The sequence below is a fragment of the Lottia gigantea genome, assembly GCF_000327385.1.
Source record: "Lottia gigantea unplaced genomic scaffold LOTGIsca_7, whole genome shotgun sequence".
Classification (NCBI taxonomy): Eukaryota; Metazoa; Mollusca; class Gastropoda; family Lottiidae; genus Lottia; species Lottia gigantea.
Genome location: NW_008710370.1, coordinates 1,891,798 through 1,919,358, shown reverse-complemented (window position 1 = coordinate 1,919,358; position 27,561 = coordinate 1,891,798). Strand labels below are relative to the sequence as shown.

Genomic DNA, 27,561 nt, shown 5'->3' with positions numbered 1-27,561 from the left:
TTTTTCTTTCTACTGTTCTAATAAAATATGTTTATATAATATTAATATACTGTTTATATCACATTTATATGGTCCGTTTTTATATATACAATGATGTTAAATCTGTTTTTAGGCTCGCCAATTATAGCTCAGAATCTGAATGTAAAGAATTCGAAGAGATGATCCAAGACCATTTAAGTACAGAAGAATGGAAGGCTATGAAGATCACGTTAGAAACTTAGTATTAAACTACTGTTTCAAAAGACCTCACATTCCGTTTCCTTTGCAACAAGGCAAATCTTCAATATGCTGTTCATGATCATGATTATTTGAAACTACCCTATACCGAATATTGGATTGACACAAGTATCCCGGTAAATTTATAAGTTTTTGTTAATTTTTCAAAAATGTTGATATGACAGGTAACATAGTTTAACAGATTAGATCTGCAAGGGCTTAAAATCCAACTCAAAAACCATTCATCAAAAGATCCATGTGGGCGTATAAAAACGAAACAATTAAGATTTAGTATCATAATTGAACTCCTATGTGAAGCTATTTCATTAATGCCATAAGTTTAAGATGCCAGACAAAGACTGACATTAAGATGTGAAAACATATGAGTTTATAAAAGTTATAACTGCATTTGTGTTTTTTTTTTTTCATGCAACTGTAAAATGTGCATCAAGATTACAGAGTTTATGATTTCTGAATATTATAACTCATCCATTGTCTGTTTCTGTCAATTATTCTTACTTTTAATGTCCCCTATAACACCTGAATTCAGTTAATTTACCCAATATGAAAGTCCTGTTTGTCGGCACCACTACCCTAAAGTCTTAACCCTATTTTTACACGGATGAATATGAAGTTAAGTGAATATTTTTTCGCTTCTATTAAAAACTTGAAATTTACCTGGGAGAAGATTAAACTTGATTGAAAAATATAAAAATATTTGTCTTAGGCTATTAGATGCTACAGCATCCAAGATTTCAAAGTCAAAAACATGTAACTTCGCTCTAATCAAATGTCTTTGATTATGCTAAGCTTTACTATTGGAATTTTAGTATGTAACATTGGGAGAAGTGGGGGGAATCTACAATGACAATACATTTTGTTAAAATGGCCTAACAATTGACTAACCCCCCTTAGTCAAAAGGGTTTGATTAAGTCCCTAACACTTTTGACTAAGCCTTATATTTGGTTTGTCTGATAATCATAAAACATAATATCAAAATGGTCTAATATCTAACTAACCCTTTGTCAATTACATTTGACTAAGAGAGGCCTTAGTCAGATAACTGACAAAAATAATGATCAATTATAATTAAAATATCTATATATAATTTACTGTTAATAGTACTATGATGAATGGTGTTATATTACTATTGACTTTGAAAGTGATCCTTTGGATGTTTTAAGTTTATATTGTAGTAATTGTATTTCACAAAACCTGGTACTATGATATGTGACAATATTGAACTGTATTGCCTATATATTTTACATTTCAGAGTGTTGGCATTTTTTGGAAGGGTTGGATTCATTTGACTATTGACATTTTGAGATGCTGTTTTCCCAATGTGTTATAGTGTCAATGGCAAATGCTCTGTCAGTCCTTTTGAGTCAAGATTTGTTTTAACATTTGTGAAATATTGAAATTCGAAATTGTGTCAAATTTCATGCTTTTAAGTTTAAAGTAGGGAAAGTTCTACTATTCAGACGAACATCAGGTCTAAATTTCACTCGAAAAATTTCAAATTGATTAAAGTCTTAGAATACACTCGTCCTGCGGCTAATATTTGTGTTTAATAGTTACCATTGGTTAAATAAGTATGCATCCAACAATCCAACACTCATACATGTGTAATCTACCAATGTTGTCAGGTTTCTACGGCTTTTGCATGTTGTCCACCGCTCTACCGACGAGATACTCAATTCTATCGATTTTTTGTTTTTTTCCTGACCAAATTTTCACGGACCTATGATTTCAATGTCCAATCTATACTATATATAAACAAAATATCTATCATTACTTGTATCTTGATTGCCGGTAACACACATTAATCTCATCACGTAATAATTCTATCATTGCCTGATTAATTAATCCCCCAATTAAGATGGTAATTTGATCTATAAGCCCTACTCTTACCAAGATAGCTTGCCAGGCAAGGTAACGTACGGCCACTACCAGCTGTCAGAAATGATAACAAAATCTTTAGAGGCTTAATAATGAATTTTTAAATAATCTTAAAGTCATCAATAAGTCAAGGCAAAATCCTGAAACAGTTCATCAAATTCAAACATGAACAATGTCTCATCGCTGTACACACAAGGGCAATAACTCTGAAACCATTCATCCGATTGTTACCAATTTCGAACTTGACTGAGATTTCATCAATATATATATTCATATCAAGTTTCCTCAAAATCAGATAAAAACTCTAGTCTCTATTGTGCCTACATGCCAAATTAGACGCATTTTTACTAAATCAAGGGCAATAGCTCCGAAACCGTTCATCCAATTATTACCAATTTCCAACTTGACCGAGATCTCATCAATATATACATGCATACTAAGTTTAATCAAGATCAGAAAAAAAAGGAAGTCTCTATATTGTGCCTACAAGCCAAATTTGACGCGTTTTTTCTAAGCCAAGGGCAATAACTCTGAAACTGTTCATCCGATTATTACTAATTTTGAACTAGATCGAGATCTCATAAATATATACAAATACATGCATACCAACTTTCATCGCGATCCCATAAAAGCTGTAGCCTTTATCGAGCTTTCAAGAAATGTGAATGGACAGGGGCGACGGCAATATACGTCCACAATTCCATGTGAGCGTATAATAAAAGGAAACCTTGTCTTCATAGTATTTTATAGTGTCAATCTGTCTATAATGGGCCTATATAACATAGACGTTGTTTCAAAAATATTTTTAATTAACGGTAAATTATCATGAAAGACTGGATGTCTAATTCTTATGTAAACTCGTTTCATAAAATCGTTTCGTAATTTTACTGTAGGCTGTAAACATTCATTTATTGCCTGCATAACAGGCTTACTTATTAGCAGTCTTTCCATATCTGAAGAGTATCAAAATGGATGCGGCAAATTTGCTTCAATACTTCGTGAGGGTGTTGTAGGAAAATAATTTAAAGATATGAATTACACCTTTGGAAAAAGTTACATTGGCAGTGTAGCATACTGAAGTGTTTACCTTTAAATTATTATTCTTTATTATTGTCATGTGACCTATTGTGATCATGTGATAATATCAACCAATCAGATTATTTAATAAAGCTTCAGTGCAGTACTTACAAAATGATGTCCTCCATAACACAACTGTCACATGGTTGTCAGAAGTGAAAAATAGAAATATGGAGAAAATTCAGCCTCCCCAGCCCATGAGTTTCAGTGGAAACATTGCAGAGAATTGGAGAAAATGGGAGCAAAGGTACAGAATTTATATGAAGGCTGCAGAATTGTCCGAAAAAGACAATGATGTGCAGGTGGCTATTTTCTTACACACTGCAGGCCCAGAGGCAGTCGATATCCATGATACTTTTGTTTATGGCGCAGGAGAAGATAGAGCGGCAGTTGAAACGGTTATTGAAAAATTTAAAGCCTACTGTCAGCCTAGAACAAATGAAGTATATGAAAGATAAATTCTGGGAACGTAATCAGCTTGAAGGTGAATCTATAGACCATTGGGTGACAGAATTGAAGTCAAAAGCTGCATTATTTGAATTTGGAGATCAAAGAGACAAGACTATTGAAAATTCCAGAGCAGCTGAAGCTAGCAAGCAACAAATGAAAACTATGAATGGTGAAATTGCTGCTGTAGATAGCATACAAAACTTTTCAAGAAGAAAACATTCTGCATATCACAGATCACTGTGGTTTTGAGCATCAACCAAGGAAATGTCCAGCCTGGGGTAAAAGGTGCAAGAAATGTAATGGAAGAAATTACTTTGCAGGGGTATGTAATAGTACTAATAAAACAAGAACCAAAGATGTACATGAATTTCATGAAACTGTAGACTCTGATAGCAGTGATTATAGTTATGAAGATACACTCTTCATCAATACAGTAGATACTAATAGTAACCTATTTGTTGGAAGTCTCAACAGTGATGATAAATGGCATGTTGATGTTAATTTAGAGAATACTGGTCCTGTAAGATTCAAATTAGCCACTGGAGCACAGACCAATGTTTTACCTTTGTCAGTGTATAAGAAAATAAATCCTCGTCAACTACCGCGAACAACCAACACAGTTTTACATGCATTTGGTAACTCAAAAATCAGACCAATTGGTAAAACAGAAGTAAAGTGTACAATAGGCAGTACAGTGAAGAATCTACAATTTTATGTCACAGATAGAGCACTACAGAAATGGTAAAGAAGTATTCACTGTTTTAGATGAAAAAGATGGCTTTTGGCAAGTTAAATTAACAGATAAATCATCCTATTTAACAACATTCAATACCCCATGGGGAAGAAAACGATTCTTAAGAATGCCTTTTGGCATATCATCAGCTAGTGAAGTAATGCAGAGACGTAATGAGCAGACTTTTGGTGATATTAATGGTGTTTTCGTCATAGCTGATGACATGGTTATAGCAGGTGAAAATGAGAAAGAACATGATGCTATTCTACGTAAAGTGATGGAGAGAGCTCGTGAGAAGAACATTAAATTCAACAAAGATAAAATTCAGTATAAAGTTAGTGAAGTCAAGTATATGGGTAATCTAATAACATCCCAAGGTTTAAAACCTGACAAAACCAAAGTTCAAGCCATTGTTGAAATGCCCAAGGCAGAAGACAAGAAAGCTTTACAAAGAACTTGGGATGATCAAGTATTTATCTCAATATATACCAAATGAATCTGAAATAACAGCTCCACTACGTTCTTTATTAAGACAAGATGTTGAATGGTCATGGCAACCAGAACATGACAACGCTTTTCAACAGTTAAAAGACATTTTGACAGCTGAACCTGTTTTACAATTCTATGATGTAAACAAACCTGTTAAAATTCAAGCAGATGCTTCAAAAGAAGGTCTAGGAGCATGTCTTCTACAGAATGGTAGACCTATCGCATATGCATCGAGATCTCTTACTACTAGTGAGAAGAATTATGCCCAAATTGAGAAGGAGATGCTCGCTCTTCAATTTGCAACAACCAAATTTCACCAGTATATTTATGGTAAAGATGTTGAGGCGGAAACGGATCACAAACCTCTAACATCAATCATAAAGAAGCCTATAGCAGACACATCACCACGACTTCAACGTATGTTAATCAAATTAATTATAACGGTATAGAATCAGCTTGAATTATGTACCTGGGAAATATTTATATGTTGCTGACACATTGTCTAGAGCATACCTTACAAACATATCTGATGAAACTACAGACGACATGGAAGTAAAAGTAATGGTTTACAGTTTAATAGAAGATTTTCCTGTAAGCGCTATTCAAATACAAGATATCAAAACTGAGACGCAGAATGACCCAGTACTTCAGTCTTTACGTCAACTGATTAAATATGGGTTGCCAGACTGTAAATCCAGCACTCCACTCAAGACCAGAGCATATTGGCATTGTCGTGATGAAATCTATGAAGCTGAAGGATTAGTATTCCGTGATAAGTATCATCATTCCTTCATCTTTGATTCCTAATATGTTAAAACTAATACATGAAAGTCATCTAGGAGCAGAAAAGTCCAAGAATCGTGCAAGATCAATTATGTATTTTCCTGGAATGTCATCTGAAATAGAAGATATTATTGGTAAATGTCCTACGTGTTTAGAATTCAGAAACAGCAAACCCAAAGAGCCGCTGATTCCACATACAATACCAGAACGACCTTGGCAGAAATTAGCTAGTGACATTATGACATTCAAAGGTTATGATTATCTTGTTATTGTGGACTTTTACTCAAAATATCCTGAATAAGTTTTCCTAAGAAAAGACAAAACAGTTGGTAATGTAATCAATCACATGAAAGCTATGTTCGCACATATGATAATTTCGAATTCAAGACTTTTGCCAAAGAATGGGGTATTAAGTGTACTACATCAAGTCCAAGATTCCCTCAATCAAATGGCATGAATGAACGTTATGTGCAGACATTAAAACGCATGTTGAAGAAAGCAGATCGTGAAGGAAAAGACATTCACATAGCACTTTTAGAATACAGAAATTCTCCAGTAGTAGGAATGTCTTACTCGCCAGCTCAACTACTGATGAGTCGAACTTTACGAACTAAGCTTCCAACCACCAATCAACTGTTGAAACCTAAAGTGGTTAATCCTTACAACGAATTACATGACAGACAACAACGACAGAAACACTATTTTGACAGAGGAAGCAGAGAGGCAGAAAGTTTAAAAGCAGGCGATGTTGTTCGCATACCAGGAGTGATATCCAGAAAACCAGTTTGACAAAGCTAAAAATTGAACGCGTTTTCAAGAACAAGGGCAATAATTTATACTAAATATTTTTCGATTCTTCTTATTTTCAATAGGATTCATCCTTGGGTGATTACGAACACTCATACCAAGTTTTGTCAAAATCCGTCAAGAATCGTGTCTTGTGGAGTGTTTACGAGCAATTGTGGACGGACCGACGGACATGGGTGACGACAATATACGCCCCCCATTTCATGCCGCCGTATAAAAAGATAGCTTGCCAGGCAAGGTAATATACGCCCACTGATAGCTTTGTTTGAAATTGAATATTTGTTAGAAAATAGCAAACATAGACACCAGGAAATATTCAACTTATACCCAAATCCATCACAAACTGTGCCATCACAAGTTAAAAATCAAACACATTTGTAAGAATAACGGCAATAACTATATTTCAAAAGGTTTAGTTTTGATTGTGATCAATTTCATCAAGTTTTCAAATTTGTTTTAGACTTCTGCTTTGGAGAATAAAAATTACGTCTTTTACAAGATTTTTGATCAGATTTATCCTTGGGTGATTTCAATAAGTCTGTCATGAATTGTGTATTTGCAGATTATATTCCTATAGTAGCCTACTTATCCAGCAACTCAATTCAATCTTCCAAGAAACAAAACCTTTCCCCTATGACCCATGTTTAATTTCATTTTTGTATCAGCACAATTGGTGAAAATGAAATGATTAAGCAAACCTTTTCTCTTGAATGACATTTATAAAATGAAATCAGATAAACTGCTGCATCTTGGGATGTCACATGACTAAGCTATGATTGGATATCTGTCTTGGATTTTCCACTTGGTCTATTTATAGTATCTTATGATGCTGTACATGTATGGTGGCTGGTTAGGGACATGTTAAATGATTAAATTAAATTTTCTTATTTGTTAACCAAAATAGTTTCTCAGGAAAATAATGACATCTAATGTCAATTGTGATTATGAACAAAAAAATTGTGACTTGTAGAGTCTGTCAAAAATTGTGCCTCCTAGAGTGTTTACGAGCTAAAAATTGAACGCGTTTTCAAGAACAAGGGCAATAATTCATACTACATATTTTTCGATTTCCCTGATTTTTCTATAGGGTTTATCCTTGGGTGAATACGAACACTCATACCAAGTTTCGTTAAAATCCATCAAGAATTGTGCCTTCTAGAGTGTTTACGAGCTAAAAATTGAACACGTTTTCAATGACCAGGGCAATAATTCATACTAAATATTTTTTGATTTCGCTGATTTTCAATAGGGTTTATCCTTGGGTGATTACGAACTCTCATACCAAGTTTCGTTAAAATCTTTCAAGAATTGTGCCTTCTAGAGTGTTTATGGGCTAAAAATTGAATGCGTTTTCAAGAACAAGGGCAATAATTCATACTAAATATTTTTCGATTTAGCTGATTTTCAATAGGGTTTATCCTTGGGTGATTACGAACACTCACACCAAGTTTCGTTAAAATCCTTCAAGAATTATACCTTCTAGAGTGTTTACGAGCTAAAAATTGAACGCGTTTTCAAGAACAAGGGCAATAATTCATACTTAATATTTTTCGATTTCGCTGATTTTCAATAGGGTCTATCCTTGGGTGATAACAAACACTCATACCAAGTTTCGTCAAAATCTGTCAAGAATTGTGCCTTCTAGAGTGTTTACGAGCTAAAAATTGAACGCGTTTGCAAGAACAAGGGCAATAATTCATACTAAATATTTTTCGATTTCGCTGATTTTCAATAGGGTTTATCCTTGGGTGATTACAAACACTCATACCAAGTTTCGTCAAAATCTGTCAAGAATTGTGCCTTCTAGAGTGTTTACGAGCTAAAAATTAACAAGGGCAATAATTCATGCTAAATATTTTTCGATTTCGCTGATTTTCAATAGGGTTTATCCTTGGGTGATTGTGAAGTTTGTTGAAACTTGGTATTAACTCGGCTGTTTCAAAACTGTGAGTGTCATCATAAAATAAAGACATTCCCCTGGTGCTTGACAGCATGAAAAGGTTTTTGGACAGCAAGGAAACTTCCTCTACAAACATTTCGCTTGATTTATAAGATTGTCTAAATGAACGATCAAACTCTACCAAGTCTAAAAGGATGGTAGAATGGTATTTGATGTCAAGTTTTATTATTTATTACACATGAAATCGGGGGGAATATTGTCGTCACCCATATCCGTCAGTCGGTCCGTCCACAATTGCTCGTAAACACTCTACAAGACACTATTCTTGACAGATTTTGACAAAACTTTAATTTTTAGCTCGTAAACACTCTAGAAGGGACAATTCTTGACAGATTTTAACGAAACTTGGCATGAGTGTTGGTAATCAACCAAGGATGAACCCTATTGAAAATCAGAAGAATCAAAAAATATTTAGTATGAGTTATTGCCCTTGTTCTTGAAAACGCGTTCAATTTTTAGCTCGTAAACACTCTAGAATTATTGGATAAAAATGTCAATGATAATTGCTCAAACTCCTAACTTATTTCGGTTCCGACATTCAAAAATCATTAGGTTCTCTTCCTGCATTTCTATGGGCAAAATACCCCGGAGAAAAACATCTTCCCGGTCATAATTATACTGGTCCAGGTATGTGAGAGAGACTTATTAACCAAGACTATAATTATTCCCCTTTTACGAACTCTTTAGTTATGAAGATAGATTCTTTCTGTTGTTTTATGTATGACGTTGTAAATTCCATTCGAAGAAATCCATAATAAATCCATAATATCCATTTATATAGTCTTCTTACAATGAACCATCGATCAGGTGCTACTGGCATATGTAGTAACCGCCATAGGAGGTCAAAATATCCTACATGGTCCAAGTGAGACGGAATTTATCGGAAAGTTCATCATAAAGGTGTGTGAAAATTCTGACTTTTTTGGCGGTAAAAAAGCCTGCACTGCACTTCAGTGAACATTTGCAAGTTTTCTGAACATATTAATCATGTCAAAAGAAGAAATAAGTCGTAAAAAGCGAGTTAGAGGTGGACATAGAACTTCAGTCAAGCGCCTTATATCCATGGCGGACGAATATCCCAAAATACCAGATTTTGTGCCAAAGTTTGAGGCTACAGTATCAACCCTTCAAGAAAAGGAAGTTATCCTCTGTGACATTAATAATGATCTGCTTGCCCTCGTCAACGAAGATGAAATAGAGGACGAAATTGGACAAGCAGATGAGTATTCAGAATTAATTCGCACAGCCATTGCCAATATTAAAATGTCCATAGCTAAATTAACTATTTCAACCCAAATTACTCAACAAATACAACACAATCATCATGATACAAGCCAGGTTCACACCACATATGATAACCATTCTAATCATTCCAATTCAAGGAGCAAATTGACCTGTTGATGAAATTAATAGGCCCAGATCCAGAACTACATCACACCTTAAACTACCTAAACTCACCATGAAGGAATTTGATGGTAAATTAGATCAATGGTCATCCTTCTGGGATTCATTTGAAGCCACAATCCATAAACATCCTCATTTACCAGACATTGATAAGTTCAATTACCTAAACAGTTTATTAAAAGGGGATGCTGCTCAATCCATTAATGGTCTGTCCTTAACATCAGAAAATTATCATGAAGCTATTGAAATCCTCTGCAAAAGATTTGGTAATAAACAGGCGATCATTACAGAACACATGGAAACTCTGATGAATATTGAGGTCAAAGATGGTGGTAAATATTAGAAAGCTGTATGATTCAGTTGAGGCACAGATTAGAGCATTAAAGTCATTAGGGGTTCCATCATCATCATATGGCTGTATGTTAACATCAATAATTCTCAGTAAACTGCCAGCTGAGATTCTCTTACTATGAGTAGAGAGCTAAAGGGTGATGACTGGCAATTTGACAAATTAATGGAACTTTTGTGTCAAGAAGTTGAAGCCCATGAAAGAGCCTCCATTCATCATCACAAATCACATTCAACCAATGTCAGTTCATCAAGAAGTCCACAATCCTATAAATATGGTAAAATGGGTACAGCCACAGCTTTATTGACGACAGATTTCAATCAAGGTACTTCGAAGCCCACTTGTACTTATTGTCGACAACCACATGCTTCAAATTCCTGTAGGAATGTTACTAGCATTGAAGCTAGAAAAGATATCCTGAGAAAATTAAGAAAATGCTTTATTTGTCTTGAAAGGACCATTTCGGTAGAAACTGTGATGCCAAGACTTGCTATAGGTGTAGTGGTAGACATCACATAAGCCTCTGTCCCCAGATTCACTCATATGGTTCACAATCTCAACAAGGAAACACCCAGTCATGGAATAGTAATCAACAGTATAATGGTGCCAATTTTAAATACCAAAGTAATCCTTATTCCAATCAACATATTCAACAAGCCCATAATGGATTAAACCATGAACCTCAGAACAATAATCAATTAAGGGGAGACAACCAAAATTATCAATCGGCTCAAAATAACTATCTCAAGATTCATCAAAAAATGGTGCAACTGTGCTGTATGTGGAATCAACAACACCTGTTTTACTTCAGACCGCTGAAAGTGTTATATTTTCTCCAAATCAGAGTTATAAGAAGGTTAAAATTAGACTTATTTTGGATTGTGGGAGCCAAAGAACTTATCTTTCCACTAGAGTTCGAGAATTCCTCCAACTACCCACAGTTGACCAGAAAGACATTATAATTAAAACATTTGGATCCACAGAAGAGTCAACCAAAACTGTAGATGTTGTTTATGTTAATATGCACTCCTCTTGTGGTGACATTCAATTAAGTGCCTTTGTCTTCCCTTTGATCTGTGACCCCTTGACATCTCAACCCATATCTCAAGCTAAGAGATATTTTCCACACCTCTCAGAATTTGAGTTTGCAGATAGTTCAAATATGGAATCTGGTGTAGAGATAGACATGCTTATCGGTGCAGATCAATATTGGAGTCTAATAACTGGAGATATAATACGGGGGGAGAATGGACCTTCAGCAATATATACCAAGTTAGGTTGGGTACTCTCAGGCCCTTTACACACGGCAGATATAGATCCACATCAAAATACAAACTTAATCACAACCCATGTGTTGAAGTGTGAAACCAAATTAAGTGAGGAGGTTAATCCTATAATCCACAATTCTGAACTTGAAAATTGCCCCCATCTCATCAAAATACCCTATATTGCTGAACTCTAATAATTATGTAACTAGTTTGATCGTTAAGGATTGTCATATTCGTGTCATGCATGGTGGTGTTAAGTCAACTTTGACTGAATTAAGATCCAAGTTTTGGTTAATCCGAGGACGCCAATTTGTTAGAAAATTGATTCATCAATGTATTATTTGTCGTAAGTTTGAAGGAAAACCTTATCCAGTGTTAACCGCACCTCCACTTCCTTCATTTAGAGTTAATGAATCGCCACCTTTCTCGTATACAGGTGTCGATTTTGCGGGACCTTTGTTTGTGAAGAACAACAATCGAGATTCTACGAAAGTCTGGATAGCCATGTTCACGTGTTGTTCTACGCGAGCTGTTCATCTCGATGTGATGCCGGACTTAACCACAGATACTTTCTTAAGATGTTTCAAACGATTTGTGGCGCGATTCGGTTTTCCAGTACAAATCATATCGGACAATGCAAAGACATTTGTATCGGCTTCTGAATACCTTAGATTATTCTCAGATAACTCTCCTGTAAGACATTATTGTGTGAATCATCGTATAGACTGGTCATTCAATTTGGAAAAACCACCCTGGTGGGGTGGCATCTTTGAAAGACTCATTAAATCAACAAAAAGGTGTTTAAAGAAAACCATCGGAAATGCCAAGTTATCCTATGATGAACTCCTAACCGTAGTAGTTGAAATAGAGACAATTCTAAATTGTAGACCCCTTTCATGTGTCATCCGAAGACTGCGAGGAACCATTAACTCCATCTCATTTGTTGTATGGACGTCGTTTGTTAGGCCTTCCAGATAGTGAACGTTCAGATTTCAATGAAGATTATAACCCAGAGCGCCCTAGCAATTTGAGAAAGAGACATTTTCATATGAACATTGTGTTGCGTCATTTTTGGTCTCGGTGGAAGGTAGAATATCTCTTGGAATTGCGTAATAGTCACAGAACAAGCTCGAGTCAAACTTCAAACACCATCTCAATTGGAGATATCGTCATTGTCAATGATGAACACCAACCACGTAGTTTGTGGAAGCTAGGCAAAGTCGAGAAACTGATTACTGGAACCGATGGATTGTCGAGAGGTGCGGTTGTAAGAGTTAGCGGTCATGGAAAGTCATTTACTCTTCGTCGTCCTATCCAACTATTATATCCATTAGAAGTCAATCATCAATCAAACACGGTAGAGGATCTTGAAAGGCCACGTCCAATTGAACCACAAGCAATTGTGCCAGATCCAGTGGAACCTATGCCAGGTCAACGTCCACGTCATTTGGCAGCAATCCAATCTGATGCTAAGCGAAAGGAATGGATAAACCGATTAACCAATTGTGATGGACAATTTGACAGTCATTGATTTATCGATCCTCTATCAGTTGAATATAGTAATCTAGCTCATTCTATACCTATAAGTGTTTATTGTGATATCCATTTTCATGTAGGACATTCGAATGGCTATCAGGGGAGTGTGAGAGAGACTTATCAACCAAGACTATAATTATTCCCCTTTTACGAACTCTATAGTTATGAAGATAGATTCTTTCTGTTGTTTTATGTATGACGTTGTAAATTCCATTCGAAGAAATCCATAATAAATCCATAATATCCATTTATACAGTCTTCTTACAATGAACCATCGCATCAGGTGCTACTGGCATATGTAGTAACCGCCATAGGAGGTCAAAATATCCTACAAGGTACAAGGTTAGATCTGCGATTAGACCAAAATGATAAACCAAAACCAGGTGAAGAACCAGTCAATAGAGTTGACACAGCTGCACTTAAACACGACATACTATACAGAAATAAAGACAGAACATCCGGACACGAATCAGACAAACAAATGATAATCGAACTTGAAAATATTCCAAATCCAACTTTTAAAGAGAGAATTCAAAGGGCTCTGATCATAAAACTGTTAAAAGCAAAGATGAAATTGGGTATGGGATTGGCGGATGAAATTCATAAAGAATTTAGAAAAAAGAAACATTTTTTAAAAGTCAAAGTGTTTGATGAAATATGGTCATAATGGCGAATAAATTTGGATTAGGTTCTTTACCTTTAGATACTAAAAAACCTAACACAACAGCATGGATAAATAAAGCAAAACCTTACTTTGTGGATCAAATTGGAGACAAACTTCAAGGTGATTTAGATATGAATAATTTTACCATAACTAATTTAAAGTTACCAGAAAATGATTATGATGCTGTTCACAAGAAATATTTAATGGATCAATTAAATTTGATTAAAGTAAATAAAGAACATTTAAAAGAAAGAACAGGCGATGTGAAAGGTACTTCAAACGACAAATAAATAATAAATATTTTATTGATGATAATAAGTTACAACAAGAAGTAACAAGTTTGAAAAGTTTTATTGAAGAACAATGACTTAATGTAGTAGATAAAACTCAATTACAACCTTTAAGTTCATTAATATCTAATTGAGATGATAAGATTACAAAACAAAAAATAGATCTTAAACAACTAATAGCCAATATTAATCCAGGTATAAGTGAAGATAAATTAACAACATTAGAAACTAAACTTATTGATAATAGTGAAATACAAAAACAAATAGTTGGTATTAAACAACAATTACTTAATGTAGTAGATAAAACTCAATTAGAACATTTAAAATTATTAATATCTAAATTATATGATAAGATAACAAAACAAAAAATAGACCTTAATAGATAATGTTAAACCAGGTATAAGTGAAGAAAAATTAACTGAATTAGAAACCAAACTCAATGATAATAGTGAAATAGTCGCCATTCAACAACAATTACTCAATTTAGTAGATAAAACTCAATTAGAAAATTTAAAATCATTAATATCTAAATTAGATGATAAGATAACAAAACAAAAAATAGATCTTAAACAGCTAATAGATAATATTATTCCAGGTATGAATGAAGATGAATTAGCCGCATTAGAAAGCAAACTCAATGATAATAGTGAGATAGTATGAAGGGTTTCTGGGTCAAAATAAGATGCTCTGTTAAATTGTCTAATACTTATTATGTTACCGTCAACTTTGTCATATTGCTTTAGTAAATTGTGATAAAGCAAATGTGTTTTGTCATTTCCTCACTAATTATACGTTTACATATCATCTTGTTATTATCAGTTAAACGTATCATTTTGGTATTATCATTTTAAACATATCATTTTGGTATTATCATTTTCTACATATCTTTTTAAACATATCATTTTCGACATATCATTTTTGTATTATCATTTTAATCATATCATTTTCGAGATATCATTTTGGTATTATCATTTTCGACATATCATTTTGGTGTTATCATTTTCTGCATATCATTTTAAACATATCATTTTCGACATATCATTTTTGGTATTATCATTTTAAACATATCATTTTCGACATATCATTTTCAACATTTCTCTTAGCAATATGCAAATGAGGTCAAAAAGTTTTCACACACGCTATTTTTTGACCTTGACCTTTGTTGACCTCGACCTTTGTAGGATCAAACGTCATTGGCTATCTATTTTTACTTTTATATTTGCTGTCCTATGTCAACTTCCGGTTTTATAGTTGTGTGCAATTTGAAATTTTGATGACATATATCTCTTGATCTTGACCTTTTTAGACCTTCTCCTTTACAAGATCAAAGGTCATTGACCTTGGCTATCTGCTGATACTTTCATTTGTGAGGTCTGACGTCTACTTCTGGTATTAGAATCTTCTAAAAAATGAAAATTTCTCAACTTTAGACTATTCTTGCACTTGACCTAATAATCGTCGAAGGTTGATTTTTTTCAGGGTCTTTTGCAATTTGCTACAATTGCAGGTCCCACTCTGTGCCACGTGTGGCTCTAGTTTTATTATTGTTAAAAGAATAGGTTTTATTTTGTTTTGAAAATTTGATTGTGTAAAGCAGATCATTGGAATTTCATATTAAATGCCTGGTATTGTTAAAGTCCAGTCAAAGCTAGTACCCACAATGTAGGCCTTTAGAATTATTGTTGTATAATTATGAGTTTTTCAATTTCAGTTGGAAGCTAGTAATACATGGAGGGATAGATGGTTTCTCAAGGTTGCCAGTTTATCTAAATATCAGCAATAACAACAAATCTGATACTGTATTAGAGACTTTTCGTCATGCTGTGGAAGAATATGGAATACCACAGAACGTAGGTGTGGAGCAGTTCATGTTAGATGCAAGAGGGGTAAATGGTGATAGCCATATTTGTGGCAGAAGTGTTCATAATCAGATTTCGGGGAAGGGAGGGTTTGATTCTCCCAAATGTACAGGCCTAGGGTGGAGTAGACACTTTATTTAGAAATTAGGATTAAGGGTCTTGATATTGGGTTTTCTTCTGTTCTTATTCTGATCTGAAATTAGAAAAAATAACTCGCCCAATGGGCGAGAAGTATAGTATCTGTTATGTACTGATTGTTTTTAGTTTACTATGAACAATATTATCATTTAAGTTCTTATTTTTTGAATATGCAACTATCATTTTCTGCTTATAGACATGGGGGAATTTCTCTTGAAGGCTCTTATAGTGGGCATGAACTATCTTGCTTGCTCGATTGCTGGTTGTATTAAACGGGACAACAAAGGGTGCTATGCCTACATTATGATGAATATTTAGTCCTATAGGTCTTGATGTATTCAATGTCTCAATCCAATGGGCCTCCCTAGATTGACGGAATTTGGTAGTTTCATCTTCGGGCAAGTCAATTTCTATACGCTCAATTGGGATTAGGGTGAGATCGTCTATTGAATGGTCGTCGAGGTTGAAATGATTAGAAACAGGCTTGTCTTTCTTTAATTTGATGTCTGACCTATGAGCATTAAAGCGAGTTCGTAAATTATTCTTAGTTTCTCCTACATATTGTTTGGGACATTTCTTGCATGAAATTAAATATATTACATTCGAATGTTCACATGTTAGATGTTCCTGGATCGGGTACCTTTTATTCGTAGAGTTGCTTACCAAATAATGAGTTTCTGATATAAAGGGACATGTTTTGCATCTACTGGACAAACATGGAGCACTTCTTAAACCTGGAGGTACTTCGGCATAAAGTCTGTTTTTAGCTGCTATCTGTGCTAAGGTGGAATTTGTTATGTTTCGTAAAAATCGTTTAGAGTACCCACGCTCTTTCAGTTTTGAGAAAACAATCGTACAGGCTTGGTTGAAATCAGAAGATCTTGTACAAATTCGATGAAATCGTAAAACTTGTGACTTAATTATACCAGAAAAGGTATGTTTTGGGTGAAAGGAGCTCTTGTGCAAGAGTTGATGAGTATCAGTTTCTTTGAAATACACTTTAATATCCAGTTTATTTGTTTCTGCTATGGAATCTCCCTTAAAGACTGTGGTATCGAGAAAGTCTATGCTTTTGTCACTCACGTTTGCGGTTAGTTTGATAGAAGGATGGTGGTTGTTGAGAATTTCAAAGAATTCCCAAAACTGTTCGATAGAATAAGTCCAAACCATAAAAATGTCATCCAAAAAGCGTCCGTAAAAAAGTGGGTCAAATGGACAGAGGGGCAACACCTCACGTTCCCACTCTGCCATGAAAAGGTTTGCGTACGAAGGGGCGAATCGTTTGCCCATTGCTGTCCCTGAAGTTTGTAAATATGTTTTACCATTAAATGTGAAATCGTTTCGACTAAGACAAATCTCTAAAAGCTGTAGAATTGCATCATCGGGTCTGCCGTTAAACCAGTAGTGTTATCGATATTGGTATACATAGAAGAAATGTCGATAGAAATTAAAATAGCATTAGAGGGAACTCGAAGATTTTTTATTTTATTGACAAAATCGGTTGTGTCTTTAAGGTAGGCGCGATGTTGGCATGCTAGAGGTAGTAAGAAATGATCAATGTATTCTGACACTGCATATGACTCACTACCACAGTCAGATATAATCGGGCGGCCTTTAGGGATTTTATTCCAGATAAACCACTCCTTGGTTGGATTCTTATGGATTTTAGGCAAAGTGTACAAATGTCTCTCGCGACAATCAGGTTTGGCAGACAGATAGTCATATTGTTTCTGTTTGAGATAACTAGTTTTGACTAAATCGGCAAGAATATTATTAATCATGTTAGCAGTTTCTTTGAAAATTGGTTTCGGTAAAATGGCATAATGTTTAGGATTATTCAGTTGATTCTCTGCTTCTGAAACGTAATCCTCCCTATTCAGAATGACACAACATGAACCTTTGTCACTCTTTTTAATAACAATGCTATCGTCTTTCTTAAGTAAGTTTAACGCTTCACCTTCCACTCGTGTGAGATTAGGCTTTTCGTGTGTTATGGAAAGGTTCACTGTTTGGCTATTCATACTCGCAAATGCTTTCAATATTTCAGGATGGATGGAGGCCTGAGGGGGTGTCCACGTGGATTTAGGAATATACATTGTTCTAGCACCACGTGGGGGGTGGTTTCGAAAAAAATATGTGCAGCTAAGATTTCGTTGAAATCGTTCAATGGATGGTCGGAGATAATTCAAGTTAGCTATCTTTGGTGTGGGAATAAACTTAAAAGATTGAATGCTGAAGGGGTACAGTTTGGCCTAGCTGTGGCCTCTCAGTATTTTTATCCCCAGTAATTAGTTTAAAGACTTACTCGATGCTTGAAGCTGGTGTATCCAAAACAAATAGATGCTGTTTGCTGTTTCTGGAGACCAATGAAGATTATCAACTGGTTCGAATTCTTCTTCGTAGGGTGGTAAGATTGTTGCGCTGTTGATACTGGACTCCATCATCATGTTGTTGAGAGTGCTGAGGTTCTGTTGTGCTTTCTTCAAGATTTTATTTGAAATGGGTATACATGTGAAGAGGATCTTGGAGTTTGGGAAGGTTTTGTTGGCTGTGGCGATTAATTTCTGGGCTTGGTTAAAGGAGGTCTTTGGTAGCTGATCACGGTTGTTGAGGCCTACATGAAGAATAATGGTAGTAGGTTTGGGATCATGGTCGTATGTTTCCAGGATTGACTGTATGTGATGGATTTGGGCACCGGGGTAAGAATGTATTTCGGTGTCTGAACTGGTTTTGGTAATTCGATTCAGGTTAGATGATCCAATTATTAAGGTAGATTTCTTTAGAGCAGGTAGCTTCCATAATGATTTGTCCTTGGTTTGGTGATAATATGGTTTGGTAGCGGACGGTGTGATTGGTACTGGTTTGGTAGTTGTTAGAATTGTAGCATTGGGAACGGACTGGGATCTGGTTCGAGGGGGGGAAGGTCTGGATACACGTCTCGACTTGGATGGAGACTGAGAGGTGGTTTGCTGGTCCAGAAACGCACAGAAGGAAGAAAGGTTGGCGGATCCTGGATCACGTGGTGAAGATTCAGATGGTGTGGAAGGGGAAGACGAGTCTGAAAGTTAAAAGAGAAGGGGTGTGCCCTCTCTACGAGAGCGTTTACCTATGTCTGCTGGACTAGGAGTAGGTGAACTTCGGGCTCGTTTAGGTGTTTGGTTCGGCAGTGTGGTTGCTCTAGATGGTGCAGGTGTAGTGTCCATTTCAGTTGGTAGAGATATGGTTACTCTGGCTTTTGCTTCGTTGATTGTTTGGTAGAATTTGGAGATTACAGCTTGAGTGAGACGTTTCCCATAGGAGCGACGGGCCCAGGACAGGGCATGAGAAACGCTGCGGTCGACGGCAGGTGATGATAAAGACTTGGTACGAATGGTGGTCAGCTTCTCCTGAAGTGTGGTTTGGTAATGGTCTATCAGGACCTGCGTAACCTTACAGAGCCATGTCCGATTGAGGGATCTAATATTCGCGTCGACAGCTGATGTTTTCATTGCTGGACGGATAAAACTATCCAAATTTGAGACTTTGCGTTTGAAGGTAAACGCTGGTTGGCCTTGCTGTTGAAGGGTAAGGATTGCCTTGATGGAGGCACTGCAAAACTTGGAAGAACACCTTCACAAAGGGTTCTTCCTCCTTATGAGTGGGGACTGGTTGGCGTCGGTGGTCTGGTAGTCTTTTCTGTTGTTGGTCAGGTCGATGGTTACCTCTTGATTGGTAGGCTGTGTTGTAGGTAGGTCGGCGATGGGGTGGGATATAGCTGGATGGGTTGGTTGGTGGTCGGCGATTGGTAGGTGGTAGAGGTCGATGGAAGACAGGGCCGTTGTAGGGTACGTGATATTGGTTTTGTTGACGATTAGTGTTTCTATGTCTGGCTTCTTGCCAGTGGTTGTTGTGGTTGGGGAGCATAATGAAAATAACTTGGGGTTAGAAGGGAATGTACAGCGGATGTAACAGGAGGAAACTGTATATGCTAGCGTGAAAATGTTGGGATCAAATTATGCAAATAAGTCAAACTGGGTTTGGGGATATATAAAGTAAGATGAAAGTTATGATGAAAAATGCAAAAATATATATTTAGGTGATAAATAACGCTAACAATGATGTGAAAAATTATAACAAGTAAAACAAAAACTCTCTCTTGTGTAAAATGATAGCCTGTGCACAAGTAGCTCTGTTGTTGTCATCCAACTGGTCTGAAAAAAAAAATCTGTGAAGGTAATCAGTAAATGAGGAAAACTTTCACAAAGTGATAATTCACAAAGTGAAACACAAAGTGATAATTCACAAAGTGAAACACAAAGTGATAATTCAAGAAAAGATAACATAATTAATCTATTCAAAGAATACAGCGTGAGCACAAAAGACAAAACAGAAGTTAATTCAAAACTTAAAAAAATAAACTGAAATAAACTAATGGCATTTGATGCTAATGGTTTGTACGCCTCAGCAATGTCAGATTTAGACAGTGAATATCCAAAAGCGGAAAGTGCTAGACCGTTCCTACCAGGAGAAGAAAGAAAATTTTTAAAACTCTTCAATGAACAGAAATTTAGACCTAGAACAGCTATTTTAACAGTATGGTTTAAATATCCCTATAACATGTTCTTCCAACCAATACCAGCTAAAGATAATATCACTTTCACAAATAAAGAAGGAAAAAAGGAAACTGGGAGTAAAATCAGGTTTAGAAATGGTTTCTGTTCAGATGTTTTCACATCGGTCGATATTCAAGAAATAGTTAAAGCCGGTGGACAAATTATGAGAATATTAGATGGTATAGTATATGAAGAAAATTTTAAAACTCCATCCTATAGAAATTATATTTTGATTTTAAGAGATCTTATAAATAAATATAAACGAGAAGGTAATATCGTAGGTAGTAATTGCATGAAATTATTGGGCAATTCCTTGTATGGTAAATCTATTCAGAAGGATAGAAACACAAGAAATCATTTGTGGAATGAAGTAACTTTTCAGGCTAACTTCGACTCACATGTTAAAAACTATGAAAAAATAAATGATACTCGTTGAGACAGAAATTGAAGAAAAAGAGATAACTGCTGAAGATCACTCAACTAAATCTACAGGACTAACACCTAGTCATTAGGGATCATTCGTTTTACCTCACAGTAAAAAAATAATGAATAATTTCATTCATGTAATAAATGGATTTTATAAACCTGAAATATACTATACCGATACTGATAGTTTATACATTTCATCTAGAAATTGGGATAAATTAAATCGAGCTGGGTTGGTATCTGAAAATGAATATTGTAAAGACAAGAATGATTATGGTGATGGTGGAATCATATTTGGTTTATATTTAGTGCCAAAAGTCAAATATAATATCATTCTAACTTCTGATGGTGTTTTAAAAGAAAAGTAAACGTTTAAGGGTTATTCTAATAATAAGACAAGTGTAGAAGATTATATTCAGTTGGCTAGTGGACATGATGTGTCGAATGAATTTAATAAAAGATGGGAAAGGAGTTTCACGAATGGAGTAGTTATTCCAAAGGATGATGATAAACAAAAGAAAATTTTTAGAAGTTATTTGAATCTTGTAAAGAGAAAACCACCAAATAGTGAAGGAATTATGTTTCCTTATAGTGAAAAAGGTGAGTATAGTTTTGATGAAAACTATGAATTTGATGATTTCGATTACCTATATATTTATGAAGAGAATGAAGAGTGATTAATAACTCAATAAATTCATTTCTTTTGTTTTAAATTAAGTTGAATAACAATTTCCTCGTTATCAAAATCAATAAACCTATTTTTACCATCTTTGATTTCCAGATTATATTTTTAATCATGAACGAATTAAGTGGTAAATATGTTGTTTGAAATGGTTTCTCTATAATTCTATATCCAATCGGTACAGTGTTTATGTTTATTGAAAAATCCACCATTTATTATATTACAGTGAATATTAATGATGTCGATATCATTCTCGATATTAGCTTTATGCGGCGTTAAAGTGGATTGTGTGTATATTTGCTTATCAAATCCTAATAGAGTATTCAAAGAATTTTCTACATTGAAATCAACTTGACTATTATTTCTCAATATCAATTTTATTTTGTTCAGATTCAAATTACCTTCGAATTCAATATTGTTTTTACCGCTCACGCTTCCTTGCGTATTCAGATAGATATTCGTTTATGGCTACGTATTCATAGCTTCCTGGTAGTAAACTTATGGTTTTGAATGTAGCTCCGTTATCTGTTGATATTTTCATTTGGTTATTATTTTCGTTGATAATTCTAATGGAATTGTAAACAGAGAAATATTTTAATCCCAATTCATATTCTTCATTGCGATCGAGTTCGTACTCATAATCTAGAGACAATTTAATGTTATTTGAGGTGATGACGAATAATTGTTCTTTATTTGGCATTTTTTCAATGACTATTTTTATTGGATAATTTTATCATTTACGCTTTTATAATCATTTTTATCTATAATACCTTTCTCTAGGAATCTTTTTAATATGCAATTTACTTCATTATATTGTCTGTCTGAACGATGACCTTCTTTCATTGCTGCTAATATTATTTCTAATCTATTAAGTAGTTCCTCGTTGTTGTCGGATATGAATGTTATACCTTGTCCACAGTTTTCTCTAGCTATCTCCTCTTCCAATTCGTCTATTTGTTGTGTGATTGGATTGTCTATATCTTGTATGATTGGATTGTCTTCAGCATATTCATCATCTTGATTAATAGCTTTTACATATAGATCAACTTCTTTTAATCTTCTTGTTTCGGGCCCCGTCTTTCTTATCATATGTAGAAATTCTGAGTATTCTACTAAATCCTTGTTATCAGCAATATCAACATCCCCGCCATTCATTAAATCTATTAATCCTCCTTATAATGTAAATATAAAGTCTTTTGTATCGATTTTGAATATTGGTGAATTTGCACTAAATCTTATTCTAAATCCATTAAACAATAACCCTTCATTATCAACAATTGGTGTAATACTCTTTGGTAAATCTGGGTTTGGATTTGAAAAATAACGTTTTATATCCTCTAATGTCCTAATTATAAAACCACCATATTCAATAGGTTCGGAGTGATCTTTATGAGGTGAAGCTTCTATGGGAGTCACGTCTCTTTGTAATATCTTCTTGACTTTTTAATATTGGTTGAAATAGAGTTTGTAGATTTTCTGTTAATCCAAGTTGTTGTAATCTGTTATTTTCAACTTGGGTCTTTATTTTATTCTTAGCTTTGATATATTGTCTATTTCTTTTTATAATATTATTCCAATCACTACTCATTTTTCAAAAAATAAAATTAACATATATCTGTCATAACTCTTTCACCTGCAGGTTTTTCTACATATCCATTAACATCTGGGTTTCTCCATTGTGCTTTACAATCCTTTTGAAATGTATCTCTATTTATTCCTTGATTAATTGACTGAATAATTTGAGATAAATTTTTGTCGTTCAATTCGAATAATAAAAAACAATTTGCATGTTTTCGAATGAACATTGCATCCATACCGTAGAAAGATTGGGATTGGTAAATACAGTAACAGTTGTGATGCCTTCCCTTCGTGAAGAATTCTTGTTGAACGGCTTGATTTCTTTATGCTACACAGTCGTCAAACACAATTAAGTTCTTTCGCTCACTATCAATTTTAGACAAATCTAAATCATTAACATTTTTCGTAAGAAAAACTTTTATGTCCGTTGAATTGAAAGATGGATTCTTTTCTTTTATATATGTATCTAAGATATCTTTTATTTCTATCTCATCGTTGTCTTCATAATATTTAAATATGTCTTGAACGTCTTTCTTTGGTATATATTCTAAAGCTTTGAGGAATTGATAATACGATTGCTCTGGTGTTGTTGTGTAGATATATAATGAATCGAAATCTAAAAGTTTTGGTGTTGTCAACATGTTAAAGGTCAAATAAGTTTTCCCAGAACCTGAGCTTCCACAAATACACATGAGCATTGAGTTACTAGGAAATATTTCTGAATGATGAAATTTTCTGCCCATTTTTTATTCTATATTTTTGTTCCAAAAATCACTCCTTCTCCTTTATACTTTGAAAGAAAGATTCCCTCTCCAGAACGTATGTTTTTAAAAACTATAGAATTCCCCTTATGTTTGACCTTCATTTCTCCGGTGTCGATTTTATCTATTAGATTGCTTAAGCCCTCTTTAACAGTTTTCTTGGTTTCTTCACTAAATCGATTTCCAAATTCTTTAACTGTCCCTAATATATCTGCTACTCCTGAACCTTGTGCTATCTTTTCCATTTCCATATTATGTCTACGTTTTTCACTTTTTTCAGCATCAGCTGCTTTCTTGGCGTTGATGGCTTGCGCTATCAAAGCAGCCCCACCAGCAGTTGCTCCTGCTGCGGCCAGGCCAGCAAATATTAAAGGTAGGAAAGGTAAAAATCCACCTTCCTTTACACTCTTGTCAATTCTTTCCAAATCTATATCATCACGGACTTTACAATGTTTATATTTATCAATAATTTTTTTAGATATTTTAATCTTTTTACCATTGTATGTTATTGTAGTTGGTGATTCCGTTTCGAAAGCTTCTATTATTCTTTTTACTAAAGTTTCTGGTTTCATTTTTAAGAGGGTAATTTGAATGATTATTCTATACGAATCATCCTTCTGTCGGATATTTTAATTAAATAAATTTTGATTAATTGCAAAATCTACGTATTCAAACTGAGGTGAATTTCCAAATAATTCACACATATTTTTATAGTTTCTATATAAATCATTATAATCCTTTGTGGTTGGATTAATTGTTAAAGGTTGGTTAGGATAATTATCGTTGTTTAATCTTACTTGAACTTTACGGATTATAGGATCTTGAATTTGGTTCATTGCTACTCTAAAGATATTATTGTTATTCGTTTGAGAATCTGTTAAGTTCTTGAAACCAACCATTAAATATCTTGCTGGTTTAATAGTGTTAGTGATTGGCCATGTAGTGGATTCTCCAGTTAAAGTTATGCTGCCTATTGTATTACGACGAAGAAATGCTATTTCAATATCTTTAGGGATGAGTTGAATATTCTCGTTTCTACTTCAATTGATGTTGTTATAACGATATTCGATATATCTAATTTTGCATCTGAAGCATTCTCTCCAAAGAATATCTTATCATCAGTGATTTCTCTTTGTAGATGAATTTTATATGGTAACCCTATGGAAACTTTTCTGTGTTCCAACAGACCGAATAATAGATATAATTTCCAATTTACGTAATTACCCCACCTATTATTCTCAACAACATTATTATACTGAAGTACTCGTTTTTCGAATCCATGATTAGCTGCTCGTGCTACTCTTTCTATTGTGTTTTTAGCAACAACTCACACTCTAGTTAAATCAGCATCATTTGCAAGATTTCTTACCGGTTCTTTTAAAACACTTCCATCGCCAACATCGGGTATCCAGCCTGAGACTGAATCGTAGTTTTTGGGATATAGAACTGTTTTCAACATTGTGTCAAATTCCCCAGGGTGTTTGATGGTTTCTATGGGATTTGAACCAGCTTCCAAAACCATTTCAGTAAATAAAGATGGAAAGAAATTGTTTTCTAACGTTGTATTGGTTTGTGGTACACGAAATCGCATCTGAAATAAGCATCGGAAAGAAGCAACCAATTCGATAATGAATTAATCTCGAAAGCGACCCTACCCCATCATTTAGTTGAGACCTAGAGCCAACGGTTGGTGATATGATAATGTAATCCTCTTTTTTCTTATTAAACGAATAACAAATTGGATCATATAATTGAAAGATCGGATCTAATCTGTAATTTTTTTCTGCCATTTTTAAAGATAGGTTTTACCCTATTATTTGAAACCAATTTACCCCCATGGAAATCCAAGTAAGTTTTAATAAATACAACGAAATTTAAAACATTATCAATTACATTGATATACACTTCTACTAGATATGCTTCAGAGTTTTCTCCCCTCTTACACTATTGCCAGTCATAGTTCAAGGGTTAAGGGGTTACGACCGCTCCTGGTAGAATCGCTAGATATACTTCAGAGATATCTCCCCTCTTACACTATTGCCAGTCATAGTTCAAGGGTTAAGGGGTTACGACCGCTCCTGGTAGAATCGCTAGATATACTTCAGAGTTATCCCCCCTCTTACACTATTACCAGTCATAGTTCAAGGGTTAAGGGTCACGACAGCTCCTAGTAGAATCGCTAGATATACGTCACATATTTTATCCTTTTCCAAAACGCTTGTTCTTCAGCACTTGTTCTATTTTTCAAAATCTGTATCAACAATTTTAAAACCTCGAAATTTGTCACAAAGTTTGGTAGTATCCCCCACTGCCTGCGATGGTTTAAATATTCTTCGTGATATGAAATGTTGACATCTATTAAACTTCTGTCTGGAATAGAACAAAATGGATATTTTGAAAAACAACAAATAACATATCATCTTAATTCCACCCTCTCGTCTTATGATTAAATCAAAGAAAGAACATACTTTGATTTTGTATGATTAAATTGCTAATCTTCCAGCGTAACAAAAATTGAAACACTACTTACAGTTGAGAGTCTAGACTGTGCTGACGATGCACGTGTGATATGTTAATTATAGCGTGATATATATCGAGTCAACAATAGAGGAGTGATTGTTACTAGGCGTTAAAGGTATTTATTAAATCAATAATACTCTAGACAACTAACTGTGTATAAACTGGTTGGTATTTTACTTTGAAGTAAACAAAAAACAGTGTTACCTCCCATTAATCAGTTAAGTTTCTAAATTGTTTGTGTATTTCATCTGCTATTCCCATACCCATTTTCATCTTTGCTTTCAAGAGTTTAATGATTAATGCTTTTTGAATTCTCTCTTTGAAAGTTGGATTTGGAATATTTTCAAGTTCGATTATCATTTGTTTGTCTGCTTCGTGTCTTTATTTCTGTATAGTATGTCGTGTTTAAGTGCAGCGGCGTCAACTCTATTGACTGGTTTTTCACCTGGTTTTGGTTTATCATTTTGGTCTAATCGCAGATCTAACCTTGTACCTGGACCAGTATAATTATGACCGGGAAGATGTTTTTCTCCGGGGTATTTTGCCCATGGAAATCAAGTAAGAGAACCTAATGATTTTTGAATGTCGGAACCGAAATAAGTTTTAGGAGTTTGAGCAATTATCATTGACATTTTTATCCAATAATTTTAAGACCTTTTCCTCTTCTTTCTTGTTGTTCTATTCTCCTGTTTCGTAGTTCTCTTATATGTTGTAATTCTTTCAACTCGTTAGATCTTTTCACTGTTTTTCGCTTATATTTACTTTTGCTACAGATCCAAGAGCTTGCGCCCTGAGCAAATGAGGGATTTGTTGTTCGAGACAAAGTTGGCTACTTTGGGGATGAGAGATGATAGAGCTGAGAAGAATCCCTCTCCTTCGAATTTGTGTTGATCGTCTTTTAAAATTAAACTCATTCTGTTTTTAAATGAGTTAATTTAAAGATATTATTGGCCTGGGGCGCTTGGGGGTTGGTAAACTTGTACCCCGGATTTATTAACTGAATGCCTGGTGGGGTTGTTTGTTTGGTGGGCTTGCGGGCGCTGCGGGCAAAAGAGTAGTATAAGAGTATATAGATAGGA

At 34.6% G+C, this 27,561-nt stretch overlaps 6 protein-coding genes across 6 annotated transcripts; 3 read left to right on the top strand and 3 right to left on the bottom strand.

The window, feature by feature from the left end:
* Window positions 1-9,402: 9,402 nt before the first annotated feature.
* On the top strand, window positions 9,403-9,816 carry LOTGIDRAFT_154990 (hypothetical protein; the record flags this gene model as incomplete). Its single annotated transcript, XM_009065499.1, has 1 exon — window positions 9,403-9,816. The coding sequence occupies one exon, from the start codon at window positions 9,403-9,405 to the stop codon at window positions 9,814-9,816; it is 414 nt and encodes a 137-aa protein (XP_009063747.1).
* A 3,822-nt stretch (window positions 9,817-13,638) lies between these two features.
* Window positions 13,639-14,312, top strand: LOTGIDRAFT_154989 (hypothetical protein; the record flags this gene model as incomplete). Its single annotated transcript, XM_009065498.1, has 2 exons — window positions 13,639-13,906; window positions 14,122-14,312. 2 exons carry the CDS (start codon window positions 13,639-13,641, stop codon window positions 14,310-14,312), a joined length of 459 nt encoding a protein of 152 aa, XP_009063746.1.
* Window positions 14,313-20,333: 6,021 nt separating this feature from the next.
* Window positions 20,334-20,951, top strand: LOTGIDRAFT_154988 (hypothetical protein; the record flags this gene model as incomplete). The annotated part of the gene is made up of 1 exon (XM_009065497.1): window positions 20,334-20,951. One exon carries the CDS (start codon window positions 20,334-20,336, stop codon window positions 20,949-20,951), a length of 618 nt encoding a protein of 205 aa, XP_009063745.1.
* Window positions 20,952-22,044: 1,093 nt separating this feature from the next.
* On the bottom strand, window positions 22,045-22,778 carry LOTGIDRAFT_154987 (hypothetical protein; the record flags this gene model as incomplete). The annotated part of the gene is made up of 2 exons (XM_009065496.1): window positions 22,045-22,265; window positions 22,394-22,778. 2 exons carry the CDS (start codon window positions 22,776-22,778, stop codon window positions 22,045-22,047), a joined length of 606 nt encoding a protein of 201 aa, XP_009063744.1.
* A 1,174-nt stretch (window positions 22,779-23,952) lies between these two features.
* LOTGIDRAFT_154986 (hypothetical protein) lies at window positions 23,953-24,534 on the bottom strand (the record flags this gene model as incomplete). The annotated part of the gene is made up of 1 exon (XM_009065495.1): window positions 23,953-24,534. The coding sequence occupies one exon, from the start codon at window positions 24,532-24,534 to the stop codon at window positions 23,953-23,955; it is 582 nt and encodes a 193-aa protein (XP_009063743.1).
* Window positions 24,535-25,289: 755 nt separating this feature from the next.
* On the bottom strand, window positions 25,290-25,752 carry LOTGIDRAFT_154985 (hypothetical protein; the record flags this gene model as incomplete). Its single annotated transcript, XM_009065494.1, has 2 exons — window positions 25,290-25,553; window positions 25,618-25,752. The coding sequence occupies 2 exons, from the start codon at window positions 25,750-25,752 to the stop codon at window positions 25,290-25,292; spliced, it is 399 nt and encodes a 132-aa protein (XP_009063742.1).
* Between the last annotated feature and the right edge of the window lie 1,809 nt (window positions 25,753-27,561).